This window comes from Amphiura filiformis, chromosome 8 (genome assembly GCF_039555335.1).
Source record: "Amphiura filiformis chromosome 8, Afil_fr2py, whole genome shotgun sequence".
NCBI classification, from domain to species: domain Eukaryota; kingdom Metazoa; phylum Echinodermata; class Ophiuroidea; order Amphilepidida; family Amphiuridae; genus Amphiura; species Amphiura filiformis.
The window spans coordinates 2,599,874-2,615,685 of record NC_092635.1 but is presented as its reverse complement, the minus strand read 5'-3'; the positions used below and the strand labels follow the sequence as shown (position 1 = coordinate 2,615,685).

Genomic DNA, 15,812 nt, shown 5'->3' with positions numbered 1-15,812 from the left:
TTTGACTGCAGTGATTCGACTTCCTTTTTATAACTAGGACACGTAGAAAGGTAGCACTTTCATGTATCACACTGAAGATATTGCGACTATTGAGTGACATTATACAGGAGACAATTTGGTGACTCACTTACAGAAAAAGAGAAGTCTCGTGGAGACGATAAAAAACGACAACTGAATTTGTTTATGTGAAAATGTTCAAGGTCATTGGTAATCTCAGATCTGCCAAAGTGATAAATCTACGTAACAATTATGTCGTAAATTAACTAACTCCTCTTGTTCGTGGTCTCTTATGAGAGTTGTTTCTGCGAACTGTTTGTTTTACCATTATTCTTGTGAGCGGATTCATTGTGATAATAGGCAAATAACACGTACGTTCCCCACGTGTCCGCGATGTGAAAAAACTAAATACTGCGTATTTTCTACTATGTTATTTAAACAGGAACTGTATACTGGTTACCTTTGTTTCAGCTTGTTTTGATGCTACAAAATACAAAAGATACGGAAAACCGCGATGCTATTTAAAAATCAATCTTTGTTTTGTTTCACAATTTTGTTTAATTTTTCCACCGTGACGAACTAAACGCGTACTTCGAGCTGGCAATCTCGCGCAGGACGCCTAGCGTCGGGCACAGTTGATCGCGCGCGCCGCCGCAGTATTTGCGTTTGGGTGCTGATGACGCGTATGATGGACCCAATATTGATTGATTGTTGACGTCTGAGAAAAAGGTCTATAGGCTAGCTGTAAATATCTACAAACGCAGGTATACATACTTTCTTTCTTTCTTTCTTTCTTTCTTTCTTTCTTTCTTTCTTTCTTTCTTTCTTTCTTTCTTTCTTTCTTTCTTTCTTTCTTTCTTTCTTTCTTTCTTTCTTTCTTTCTTTCTTTCTTTCTTTCTTTCTTTCTTTCTTTTTTTGGAAAAAACAAAACAGTTGATGCACTTTTCGTTCTTTCTTTTTGTTTCTCTCTATTTTTCTTTATTTATTTATTTCTATTGTTTATATTTCTTCAAATGAATCGTCAAATTATATAAATATGAATTCATTCAATTGTTCGTTTCTTGGCAATTTGACGGATAAAGGGGAAAGAGAAAGAGAGATAAATCTATTTTCAGGAAATGTTTATTGATATGATCGTAGACAATGTTTATATGCTTTGGTCATCCGGGCGCGGTAAAGGCACATGACCCTCGCTTCTTACTGTACGCTTGTACAATGTATGACCAAGGATATGAGACAAGTGACAACCTATGTACAAACTTGGAACGCTTGGCACACTCTGCCGTAAATTCCGTGCAGAATTTCTAATGATCATGGAAATTACGTATATTGTACTTGGGAACAAACATGACATCTACAACAATGATTTACGATTCCCCTCCTCACCATCAATCAATGTTGGACACATTGGGAAACCGCTGAAGACATTGGCATTTCTCAACATTGCATAGGGGGTGACAATTTTCTGTTACTTACACGCAAGCGTTTCAAGACTTATTTCCCAGATTGTAAGTACAAATGCTGTATTGAAGTGTTTTTAAAAAATGTTAATTTTGTTGTTTACATTTAAATTTTATTTTACAGATAATCAAAATGCTGATGACCATTGTAGTCATGTTTGCGCTGTGTTGGCTGCCTTTATATCTCTATTTGGTCTTTGGAATGGTGCTACCTGAAGTTATATTCATCGATAACCAAGAAGTGTTTCTGACGTTTTATTTTTGTGCTCTTTGGCTTGCCATGTCAAATAGCTTCATTAATCCAATCGTATACGGATTTCTTAACGACGGATTTAGGGTAAGTACTTTTTTGCTTCGTTTTGTTTTGTGTTAGATTATGTGTGTTACTTGCTAACGAAAACAGAAACTTTATTTTCGCATGTTTGGGCCACTGGAACCTCACCCTTGCATTACTATTTGGTCACGTCCTTTCACTTCCTTTTTTTTCTAAGATTGTTTTTCGCCAATCCAATATTTTGTTACATAAGATTGTTTGCTAGAGGGGACAAGAAAATAAACAAATCAAACACTAAGACAATATAGAATCAAATCAAATCGAACTTTGATGCCTTTGGAGAAGAGAAGATAGAGTTGACTTAAGGTTAGCAACTATTTTAAACTGATGCGAGTTGGTAATTCATAGCAAGAAATTGCATTGATCATTTCATAGCGAGTATGTAGAACAATTGAAATATCACAGATATAATTTTGTAATTCCTGTGGTTCTTAAGTTATGGAGTTCACAGTTTTTTTCAATATGACCAATATACAGATCATGTGGCTGGTAATGTTCCCTTGGCAAATCAGTCAAATCAGTCAGAATTGAGCCATCGGCCACGGTTTTACCAAGCATGACCCAATCCATGTTGTTTTAATCACACTTTGATTAGAATCATTGTTTTGCCATCACGTTACCTAAAATACTGCAATCTCTACTACTATGCTAAGTAAATATGTGACACGATCTGGTCCATGGGGGCCCAAGGCGGTAAATTTGAAACTGAGATAAAGGCAAAATATATGGAGTAAAAAACAATAAAATACATAAGAAAATAGACATCAATGAACTTCGTAACTTTTGAACCAAGTATGCTAGACCTTTGGTGTTTTCAGTAAATGATAGCGTATTGTATGTGTAATGTGATAATTACAGTAACTCAATTTTCAAAAATACCTCCTTTGGCCCCCATGGACCAGATCGTGTCACATATAAGCGTTACAGTATTTTCACTTCGATATAGCGTTTGTATTAAATCAAATCTAATTTCAATCTAGAGAACAAGACTCGCGACAGTAGCTTCGTTTTATGACCTATTGCTTATTATTTGTTCCACCGTGTTATTCAACTATCCCCTCGCCTGTACATTATGTCTACATCTTTCGATAATGATGACTTCCAAAGAAATGTAGGATATAATGTAATTAGAAAATTGTAATATGCTTAATGAATGTATGAATCTTGAAATCAATCTTTTTTCCTATCATTTTTGAAATTATTTGTCCCTTTATAGGCCGACGTTAGACGACTTCTACAACGATGTGCACCCATGTGGTTAGAAAGCATACGCCGACGTCATTTAGTAGATGGGGGAAGATCAAGTCTTCAAGGTCGATCAAGTCTTGGGACTCGATCTAGTATACAAGCAACCAGATCATCGTCGCTGGTAGGAATGGACATCCGTGTTCCTTGTCTTGAAATCAAAGAATAGTAGAGGGAATACATTATTAAGTAAATGCAAACTATAGGTGGTGCTATTTATCATAAATCATATTTCTTAATTTGCAAAGGGTATGTAATTAATACTGCCATTAAAACAGGTGAAATAGGTGAAACAAGCAACAAAGAAATTTCATAAACATATTTCATCAAAAAATAAAAGTAATTATTTGTATTAAGGTTGGTCTGAACCCTGGAATTATGGAAACTTTCGGGCCTCATAACTTCTAAATTGTTGGTCTAAAGTATATAAAAGTATACATATTTAGAATGGCAAAGACTTGATAAGTTCATCTGTGAGGTCAAATTTGGGCCAAAATGGCACTTAAAACCTTAAAAGCCTGAAAAAATAAGAAATGCACAAAAGTATCACACCATGCACACCCTACATACCCATTTCAAAAATAACCCACCCCATACACGCCCAATACAACCCACACCTATCACCCATGTCCTCACAAATACGTACATCTACACCAGCACCCCACCACACCTACAAACAAACACATCATAACGTCAGGTCGCCAGCTTGTGTTGATGTTGTCAGTTTATGTTAAAAACATCTGTCGTTTCATTCTGTAAATCAATATTACTTATTTATCTTTGTTCCAGTTTTAGGTCCATCTGTTTTTATGTTTAAGTTTAAAAACAAAACTTTGAATCCCGTTTTGGTGCCTTAGTGGCTAGATAGAGAATTTCCTCGGCTTTACCCTAAATCTATATCTGTAAACAAAGACTACTAGTAAAATAACGTACTGTGCTCTTTGCTCTCAATTTGCTCTCAACAACTACGTCCTAGCAAGCGTTTTAAAAACGTCGTACAGACACTCAATTTCCGGAACAAAACGGATAGGTAGTTTAGGTACATGGCACCGCCTGTATATCAGCTTATTTATAAGCAAATGTATAGTTTATCTGATAGCCGGGAGTAAACCCTTGCTTATTAAACAAATCACATCTCAAACAACACATTGATGATAATTGAGTGGTTTGTTTTGTTTGCGTTATCCATACTATTTAGTTTGTTTATTTCTATGGTTTATAAAACCCAGATTTCTGAGATGAATGTCAAACATGTTCTTGGGGGAAATCAACGACTTAATAAACTTGAACTACTTTCGTATTGCAAATATCTATCCCACTTATAATTCTGTATTGTTTTTAATTCAATTGCAGCAAAATTCTCGCTTTTTGGGAAGTATTCATAGTAAAGGAAGCACAGTTCATCACCAGTCTTACATTGCACAACAAACTTGGAATGAGACCAAATTAACTACTTGAAGACAAAAGCACTGACTTATATTGTGTAGTGGTGATAAGAACGGATACATTCCCTAATTGATATGATAGAACTAAAATAGAGCAAACTATGAGGAACAATGAATTGACAATTTGCAATCGAAAGCAATTGCATTATTGGTCTAATGGAACAGAAACTTCGGATAGTAGACATGGTAGAAGCAAAGAGTGTACTCTTTTTGACCGTATGGGTCTTACTGATGAATTTGGTGTGTGTGTGGATATAATGCTTTGATATTGCCACGAAGCAGTCGTTTCCGGAGATATTTGATTGCTAGTTATTGCGGAATAAGTGTGTTAATATGGATTCGAAAAGTTGTGGTCCGACACAATACTGCCATCAGAACGCTGCCCCAAGATGGCTGCCATTAACGGTGCCAGTTGGGTTATTGGGCCATACAAGAAATGTTGATGGAAGTAAAAGACACTTTTTCTATTTGCGTGACCAAAACTAACCACGATACTGGTAATTCAGAAAAATCATTGATCATACCGTATGATGTAGTGGTCTGATCTAAGATAAAACAATAGTGGACTATCTAAACTATTTAGATCGGAAATAGGACAAAAGTATTTAAAGCAAAATACTCAATGACAATTCAACCAGTATATAGATAAACTTTTAAGAACACCGACAAACGCTCTATGTATTATGACAATCGTGGATGTTGAATCTAAGTCTTTATATCCCAAGATAGGCACTTCACGTGGATTAATTTCTGTGGAGGTATTACATGATTACACTCTTTGTAGATATTTGTGCATAGATTTACAACTTATGCTGCAAATTTTACGTTTCATACCAGGGAAACAAGCTTTAACGCTCCAAATCAAATCATAAGAAGTACGAAGTCAATGACAAGTGCACGCAAACGTTTCTTAAGGAAGGAGTACGCAGTAACTACAGCATGGCATTTGTATATATTATTCTTGACTTATAGCCTTCCTAGGGAACGATGGATTTTGTCCAATGTGGCATATTCTTCATTCTGACATCAATTAACTAATCACATAACTCTTTACGGTTAGACCTGAGATGTCGTTAAGCCCATTCGCGCAGCGAGTAGAATCCAAGATCCGGCTTTCTGCCTGATACGCTCATTGTTACTGCGCACTTCATTGCTTTGAAATGCGCAGCAACGACGTATGCACATCGGTGTGACGTCAAATGACGATCTCTCATGTATAACCGCAAAGAATCATGCGATATACCGAAAATATCAATTGAGCTCATTGGCCAGTTTTCCACTTTAACGTACACTAACTTGATAGAATGCTTCTAGTGAAATCTAGACATGATGGACAAATGTTAACTGTTTGCAATGTAATGTGTACGTTTAACGTGACTATTGTTTGTTTTGGTGAAGTGTTAAAAATGGGAGAGCCATGAGTACGATGAGAAAAATGTTTTGTTCAAATTAGACTTTGATGCCAATAAGAATATGCTTTATCTTCTATAAATAGCTACGTCCTCCTTTTACACCCTTTTTCCTCCAACATGTTCAAGTATTATTTCTGCATTTTCTCACAGAGTAACAAGTAACAAAAATAATGTTTATTTTTTGAAACATTAATTATCTTTTGACATATATCAAAATCGACCATCAATTCGTTCTTTTTTATTTATTTTTGCGCTATTTTATGTGTTCGTTGATTTTATTTCGATTTCGTTCAAAGCACAGTCTATGTTCAAAGAGTTTTTATTTACAAAGCACATGACCTCAAATCAATCGTGGCAAATGTTTTACGGACATTAATCATCACCAATTTAATCTTGATAATGACATCTTAATATATCTGTTGCATTTTGTTAACTTCAATTATTTAAAGCGACTTATTGATTGCTAAGTTTGGTCTTGGCTGATCATTTTAATATACACTAATGTACTGACCCTTCACCTTATATATAATTTAAAATATTTCCATATTATGACCAGAACTGATATCCCGGGCTGTGATTATGACTGGGATAATACCAAAAGCATGAAAGTACCAGCTTCACAATTGATATCATTCGATTTTTTTAAAATCCACGTGGTCCAATTGATTGGTCGTATGACAGCTGACATTTGACTAGATGTGACCTCTTTCCACTTTTGAAAATCATTATCAGAGTAAAGACTGACTTGACAGTACTATTTCGTTCATGTTAGATGAGTACGAAATGGTAGCACCACAACACAAAATTGACCTTCTAAAAACGGTTTTGTGTCTGGGTTTTTAAATATTTTTTTTGCGTTTGTTTGTTTTGTTTTGAATTTGTTTAATTACTTTCCTGACTTTAGATATACATCTACACTTACATGCTTAAAATATCTAAGCGTCTAGCCGTGAAGATGAAGCACACTTACTAAGAACCCATATTAGAGAATGCATAGAATTTACGTTAGTTCTACTGATTATCTTTTATTACCGTAACGGCGAACGTTTACTTTTTTGGATAAGGCGCAAATGCCTTATATTCTACTTGGACTATTAAAACAATTTAAGAGTCAAATCAAAATAGAGCCGCTTTAATTCATACTATGTCAACATTGTTGAACATACAAGGTGTCCCATAAAAAGGTTACATGTAGAAAATGAACCGCATTTTGTGATGGTACAACAAAACAATGTCATTTTTTCAGATATTATTTATTCATCCTTCTTGTAACTGATTGCTAAGTTTCAATTCCGTATCCTAAAAGCAACTTAACTTATGAGCGCAAGATGACAGGGGTGTCAAGAGTGACTAACCATCAAAATATCGCACAACGAAAGTTGAACACACGCACACCTTTGTTTTAGATTTTTTAAATTACTTTTTATGTTTCTCTTATTTTTCATTGCTCAACTTATTGCACAAAAGAAACATATTGAAAAATTAAATATTGTACACTGAAAATACATCAGTTTTAGAGCTTATTGACTCTTGGTGGTAACAAATAAAGGAAGATTGTCATTTGATAAGAACACGTTTTTGGTGAAAGCAGTTCTGCAAGCTGTATCTCATGTCAACAACATAGAGAAATGAATAACAATCTTTTTGCATTTAGGCCTTGTTTAAACAAGTTTTATTCTCTGTTTGTCAGAATATGCATCTGCCATGCTATGGCTGGGCCTACTCAAGTGCCCAGCCAAATGCACGGACCTCAGGGCAGGATTTACCTTTTTGGAGGCCCTGGGCTAGGCCAAAATTTGGAGGCCCCAAACTCACCGTGAGGGCAAGTTTCACTTTATGTATAACATCGACAGTACCGGCGGGAGCATTACAATATTTAAATGGAGTCAAGCTTAGATGTTGTAAGGACATTTGCACGCGAAGCGCGCGAAAAAATTCAATTTCAGACTATTTCAGCCCAAAGTGAAGGTGAAATTTGCTATAGGGCCAGTGCACGCGTAGCGGGCAAAATTTTTCGGGTTAAAAGGAAGATACGGTGACTGTGACGGTATAATGAACCTCGTGTTGCATTATGTCACGTAAAGAGCTTGCTCAGGAATGCGTGGAATGCGGACTAAGTACGTAGGTTGTGAACTTGACATTCACAGGGGTACTAGTAGAGGGTACATAAATTATATCATGAAAAGGATATTTATATTTGTTAACATTAACTTAGATTATTTTCAAAAATCTACATGTAACCTTTTTTTTTTTTTTTCGGTAGGTAGGCGGAGAAAAGTTGTATACGTATTGCAAATTCAGTGATACAGGGTTCAAAAGAAATAACTCCCCCCCCCCTAAAATTACAAAACATTTCTTACCATAACTTGACATACATTTAGTTGATTTGAAAAATTTAAAAACCTGTGAATAGAAGAATGTTTTTGCTACCCTCCCAATTTTCTTCTTTTTGAAAATCATTTTTGTTGGTCAAAAATTATCACATTTTCCAAAAATGATGCTTTCAGAAAAAGTTGCACTTTTCAACATCCTATACATGTAATGTACAAAAACGTTCTCGATATCAACGGGATCAATGTAAATTGATAGTTAATTTGTCTTACAATTTATGTAACCGATTACTCAGTCACCCATGCAATCATCTTTCAGTATAAGACAATGATTCATTGACATGAATTTTGACATAAATAGGGTTTTCAGTTGGTGTTTCAAAAATGGTAAAATCACTATAGGAGTAGAATAAGGTTTGCAGCCAATTAACTGCATGCAGCCAATCTCTTGCCGCCACATCATGAGTGTTACACCTTTATCCAAGAATGCCATCATCTTAAATCAAAATGCAAGATGCTTCAATTGACCCAATACAGCTAAATGTTGACCCTTTTGGTCAAATTTATGCGTGGAGAACTTATTTCTCCTTCCTAGTGATTTTTTCATTTTTGAACAACTGCTGATTAAAAACTTCAAAGAAAATCTCATTTTACGCCGAAATTAAGTTCAACAAATCTTTGTTTTGCATTGAATGATGGTTGCATGGGAGCATGAAGGATCGGAGACAAAAATGTGAAGGACAAAACCAAGAATTAAATCAATCTTAACATTAATATCGAGAATGTTTTGTACATAATGTGGTAAAGTGCAACTTTTTCTGAAAGCATCATTTTTGGAAAATGTGATTATTTTTGACCAAAAATATTGTTTTTGCAAATGAAACAACATTGGGAGGGTTGACAAACGATTCCTCTATTCACAGCTTTTTGAATTTTCTAATTCAACAAAATAAATGTCAAGTTATGCAAAGAAATGTTTTGTAATTTTAAGGGGGGAGTTATTTCTTTTGAACCCTGTATTATGATGCGAATAGCTCTATCAAACTACGTCCATAATTTATTTAGGATACGTGCCAAAATTTCACTATCGTGAGTGAAGAGATTTATGCAAGCCACGTCATAGAATCCACTTGCTGTTTTTTATAACTACAAATTTGAGATCAATTCTTTAAATCCATATCAACTTTAAAAGCAAAGGACCGATTGGTAATAAAACTCAAGTCACGTTTTCCTGAAAGAATGGTATTAACATTAACACCACCGTCAGAACTCTTTCCCCATGTGCCAGTAAATACCCAAACTTGCCCCCCCCTCCCGAATTCACTTTCGCCACCCTCTCCAAATTAACTGCTTCTGACGGGGACGAGTTGTTTATAGCTGTTACTAACTTATGTTATGTTGTTTACAGAAATGCAGTATTTTGTTCCATCAATATTTCTACATGTACAAAGTGAGCACTAAATTTCCTTGAACATGTTGAATGGTATATTAATGTGTAAAGACAACAACCTTTATGTTGTGCACTTGTTCTTATGTCATTTTGTCATGACTAACTTGCCTATAATGTATATATTTCAAATTTCATACACTGCAAATAATGTTGGTCAAAAAAATGACCAACAGTTTGGTCTATATACAACACATGAAACAGTTGGTCAAAATTTGACCAACAAGAGTTGTTCAAAAATTATGACCAACAGTTGGTTTACAAAAACTTGCTCAAATATTGGGCAAAGTATTTACCCAACACAGTTGGGCAATTTGTTTTACCAATTATTGTTCAAAATTTGAACAAACTGTTGGGCATTTTTACACGGTATTGGTTCATATGTTGGTTTATTTTTGCATAACTGTTAAGCAAAATATTTGACCAACATAGTTGGGTAAATATTTTTCACTAAATGTTGGGCAATATTTAATAAAACTGTTGGGCAAATAGTTGATTGTACCAATTGTTGGACAAAATTTGATTAAACTGTTGGGCATTTTACACATTATTGGTTCATATGTTGGTTTATTTTTGCTTAATTATTAAGCAAAATATTTGCCAAATTAGTTGGGCAAACATTTTTCAATTGTGAGGTGAGTTTTCTCTAAATTAATTATAAATACATACAATATTACACGGTGTTACTTGCCTCATTTCATTCTGACCACTGTGTATGAAAAATACTGAGAAATTTAGTGAAGTTATTTTCAAATACTTGATTGATTAATAAAAAACTGATACGTAAGCTTATTAACTGCTCAGTACAGACTGCCATCATGCATGCATGGCTATGCGTGCATATCACGAGTGTCTGACTCGTACATGTCGTAAAACAACTTCACTAAATTTCTCAGTATTTTTTCATACACAGTGGTCAGAATGAAATGAGGCAAGTAACACTGTGTCATAATATATGTATTTATAATTAATTTAGAGAAAACTCACCTTTAAAGGTGTCAATTAGCTGTGCCAGCCCCCACTCTGCCAGCACCCATGTCATCCGCCATTTTACGATAAGATCGAAAATGTGCTTTCCAGAACCGAACTGCGCGAATGTTGACCAACTGTTGTTCAATGAAAAGACAACAGTGCGCATGATCGAAAACTTTGCTCAACATTTTACATCTTTTTGCCCAACAACTTGTAATTCACATAATTTACTACAAAGTTGCCCAACTGATGTGATTTATTTTGCACAACAGTCTTATATAAATTACGTGGCCAAAAACTTAACCAACTTTACTCCTCTCGTAGTAAAATAAAGATAAATAAATGGTCAAAATAAGAGGTTACCCAATAAGAATTTAGATTTAACTATTATTGGGCAAGCCGTGACCAACAAATAAGTAAAAGAGTTTGCCCAACCAAATAGGTAGAAAGATTTGACCAACTTTTTTGCAGTGTACGGTGTGTAAACAGGTAGGGATCTTATAAATACTCTATCAATGAAGTGATTTATTTATAAATGTAATATTGTATAATGTACTTTTTATACTAACAAATCGAATCGCCTTTTAGGGATGACCAAATGTTGATATAAAATTGGATAGATTCAGCACAAATTTATTGATCGAGCTATGAGTTTAAAACATAGCCAGGCAATAAATATTGGGCGTAAAGCATCCAATTTTATCATTATTATGTGTTGGATCCAATATTTTTACACACTTGAGTATGAGTATGATCGGGTCATTTTAAGAACAAATTTTAATCCAATTTTATCCAAAGACCTAGAGAATGAATTTCTAACCAAATTCAAAATGTCTTCGTTAGCCAATATATTTTATGTAAGAATAATTTCCCCATAACTGAAGTTAACTGGCTAATGTAATACCATAACAGGATGCTCCCTCTCAAATCAATCGAGTAGACGGGTGCGAATCGTGGTAGAAATTTACTTGTATAGTCGGTTACACGGACATTTGCTATAATCTACAATGAAAAGGTCGCCGTCGCCGTAGAAATAGTGATGTAACAGGAATAACTACCATAGCGAATCGGTATACTGTAATAACAATTGATTATTGATATTTTTTTTTGGGGGGGGGCTGATTTTGAAAAAGTGGACCTTTTTTCAAAATTTGGACCTTTTTGGACTAGGGGGATTTTTAAAAACATAGATTTTTTCCAAAATATGGATCTTTTTTTGTCGAAAATGGCATAAAAACCTTATTTTTTGCTTGCTTCGCTCGCAAATGAGACTTATTGGGTCAAAAAAGGGGATTTTTTGGACATTTTGGGATAGGGGCGTCCGCCCAGCACCCTGGTTACGGGCCTGCTATGGTGCGATGCAGAGTAACAGCGTACGTCTAGTGCAGGACAATGCATTCGACAATTATTTTCACCTGTTGCTGTAGTTATTAATCATGTTACATCACTACTTCTACGGCGAATATGTATCTGTATCATAGTGATGTCATGGCAGTGCAGTGACATTATTATTTCTTTATTAGAATACATGTAAAACTAAATGCATCAAAAATAAAAAGCATTGTTAGGCCTTTGGATAAGGTTCGTTTAAGTATGTTCTAAAAATTGACTGAATATTTTTTATTATCGTACTTCTCCTTGAAATAAGTAAACGTTGAACTAACAAAGTTCTCTCAAAACATACAAATATCTTTGTCATTTTGAATTGGGAACAAACTAGTTCAAATAAGAATCATGAAATATGAAAAAACCTTTTCCATTATTCTCTAGTTAGTTAATCATTATGGTAATAAAATATTTATGCTTGTTCACTTATATTGGCCATTACAGATGATTGTTACATTTTTGCACGTGTCTTCGCTCTATTTTTAAGGCTATCGGACTATCTGGTAAAGGTTGTCCTCAAGTAAAAAGTAATTTGCCTACGCAAATGTTGACGAAAATGGTCAAAAACTATTTTAAAACTACAAGAAATGCCTACAAATAACCATCGCAGCCAAGATTTTACAAGAACCTTTTGACAATATTTTTAAAAGTTGCTATGGTGCTTTTTAATTTAAATCGTTTTATTGGTGTTTATATAACTCGACATTTAAATGTTATTAAAACGTTTTGCCTAAAACCAAACACGTTTATAATGTTTTGAAGGTTTTTTGTCTTTCCTGGGACACGTACCGTCATGTACAATGTTGAATGCGGTTTTTTTTTATAAAGCTGCAACATTTGATGAATCGATTTAATGTGAAGAAAAATGCTTATGCAATTTGACGAACGATTAAATCAAACTGTTGCAAAATAGCTTATTATAGAATGGAAAGTTAATTTGTAGATACAGGGTGAGTCAAAAAAACTGCAATAGAGTAAAGAATCAATATTTATGTAAGAACCAAGTCGAACTTTCCCAATATTGAAAAATTCTATAAATGCTACACTCAATGGCTACCTTCTGTGAAAATATGATGTGAATCGCGATTACCGTTTAATTTAAAACTGTTGTATTTTGAATGATAGCACACAGTGCACGGTAAAGACACCAGATCTGAAACTGACTTTAAGGTTGTTTTTTTCTGTTCAAACAAACTTTCTGACATTACTTTAAGTCCTTCATACCTCACTCGACTCCAACACCAGTTTTTTAAAATCCCAATACGTCCTACTTTTTGGATATTTTGAAATTCACTCCACTTCAATTTGCGCGCATTTCATTTTGACATTTGAAAAACCCACCTACAAATTTGTATCTTTTTGATAGAGAATAAACATCTTTAAAGTAAAGGTAAAATGAAAATAACAACAAATAATGTTTTTTTTCCTTAAACAAGACCAAGGGCAATAACACTTTGGGTGCTGCATTTTATTTTGATGCCAATGAGGTTAAGAAAATGGCAGTTGTTCCAAACCTACCTAACACAGAGTGGACTGACATTCAAAATTTAGATGTCTCTTGGACAAACATTAAAATTGGGTAGCGCTTTAAAATATGTCATAAAAACAAAACGGTAAATGCTAAATCCTTACTTTTTTCACACAAGGTCACTGATGGATATACCATATATGAAATGTTTTAAAACGTAAAATGTTCAACTCGGTTCTTAAATAAAAATGGATTCTTTTCTCTATTGCACTTTTTTGACTCACCCTGTATAAGCTGCCAATCCTATATCCTTTAACGACAAGAAAACATAAATGCTACTATTCAGTTCAATAGTAGTCTTTGTAAGTTGTTTTGTATTTGTCGTATCATTTTACGTTAGATAAAGATTCTGCTATGGGATCAGGCCGCCCGATTAATATTAAATAATTATTTTAAACAAAGCTCTTCTACGTGGTTCGTTACATTATTTGCTATGGTGGTATTCTGTATTACTTTTCGCTAAAAATAATACAATTATGTCTTGCAAATATAACTGGATATAACTGAATACTGGTCGTCCGTAGAAAAAGAAGGTGTCATGAAAGTGTGAATTACTACGTCATTGTTTCCCAGGTTTATAATGAATTCATAAATTAAGCTGCTAGCATTCAAATCATATACAGATTTTTTTAATGTTTCAAGTTTGTGCCTTGGGAGTACTCTTACGGAATTATTAACATACAGTAAGCCAAAGAATTAAGGTACCAGTTATGTTCACCCCTGTATATCCTAAATAAAGACAAGTATGTCACAATTAAAACAAGCAGCCAATACCTGTACTCTTTAGCTCTTATTAAAGACCTCATTTGTTGAAATTGGTTGGCACACGGGATCGGCCTCAGACTAAAACCACTTTTTGTTGTTTATAAAGACTTATGGACAAGAAATGAAAGTTAACATCGACTGTGTAAGTCTTTGTGAAACTGACCCCCAAACGTATGTATATACAGGTTGTAAACCACAATAATTTAGAAAATCAATCAATCACTATAGCCTGTCTACATCCGCTTGTCATTAGGTTCTCTAGTCGAAAGGTTTGCTAGTATCGCAACCTAAACCTAAATCTTACCTAACTCAACCATAAACCATTGTAAACATGGTAAACCTTACCCTAACCCCCGCCACAACCCCTACCTTTTATAACCCTAACCCCTGCCCTACCTTTCGGACTAGAGAATGCTTGTTATGGTTTGGACTAGGGAACCTTTTCGGAATGGCGAACCTTATTTTTGGACTATACTATTTTTCACCCTGATGTGGCAGTGACGTCGCGTCAACGCGTTAAAGCAGCAGTTTCGCGAGCGCTAGCGAGTTAAGGCTGCGCCCAATGAAATGCGCACTGAGGACGTTATTGCCACTGAAAATGGTATAGGCCTACTTCCATGGGCCTATTGAATGCGAGGACAAGAGCCGCACAAATTATAATCCTGTCTCAGGGTCTGTAGATCACTTTACATAACAATTACTACCTGTTGCTAACGACACACATAATTCAGGCAATTTTATGCGGGTTTGTTTATATTTTTAAGTACATTTTGGGCACTTGCAAGTGGCATTGCAAAATAAATTGCAAGTCATCAACATAATTGAAGGTTTCGATATCAAATATTTCGGAGAAAACCTTGTTCCTCATCATCGTCTATCAAGGGTGATAGCAAAATGAATGTCTGGCTGATCCCTGTAGATTCTGTAATGATTAGCCATTCGACATTCATCTACCATTCAGACTTTTTTAATTACCGTTTGTACTACCAACAATATGTCTACAGTCATTATAAAGATCTGTTCTCTACCATCTAATAACTATGAACAGTAATATAAACAATTTAGATTGATTCACTTGTATGCTCTTTATAAGCTTGGCTGAGTATTTTAAGTCATGCAAGGAGTACATACAGCGAGATTCAATAATTTTGACCATTTTTCAAGTTCCCGAAGGCTTGTGTGAGTTGACCCTAAACACGCAACGCCGTTGCGCACATCTTTACTTTTGGTTCGCGCACAACTCAATGTACGCATGACTGTGTTCGCATTGATATTCGCATACGACTGCTCAATGCCAGAAGTGGGTAAGTGCAATAGCTGCCCTGTGAACATTTGGCAATTTACGCATAGAAAGTTGTACTCATCAGCACATGGCAGCAACACATGACAACTATTACTCTTACCCAGCGGTCAATATTAGGGTTAAATGCGCACAGGCTTTTGGGATATATATCGAAAAGCTAAATTTTTAAGTGAATTGCTTTTGTTCAC

At 34.8% G+C, this 15,812-nt stretch overlaps 1 protein-coding gene across 1 annotated transcript in view; it reads left to right on the top strand.

Moving 5' to 3' along the window:
* LOC140158419 (substance-K receptor-like) overlaps window positions 1-4,585 on the top strand; it is a 49,678-nt gene extending 45,093 nt beyond the window's left edge. The window contains exons 5-7 of the mRNA XM_072181510.1: window positions 1,582-1,794; window positions 3,008-3,160; window positions 4,390-4,585. Of these exons, the coding sequence (XP_072037611.1) occupies window positions 1,582-1,794; window positions 3,008-3,160; window positions 4,390-4,494 (471 nt within the window). The 3' untranslated portion in view covers window positions 4,495-4,585. The remainder of the gene's footprint in view (window positions 1-1,581; window positions 1,795-3,007; window positions 3,161-4,389) is intronic.
* Window positions 4,586-15,812: the final 11,227 nt, after the last annotated feature.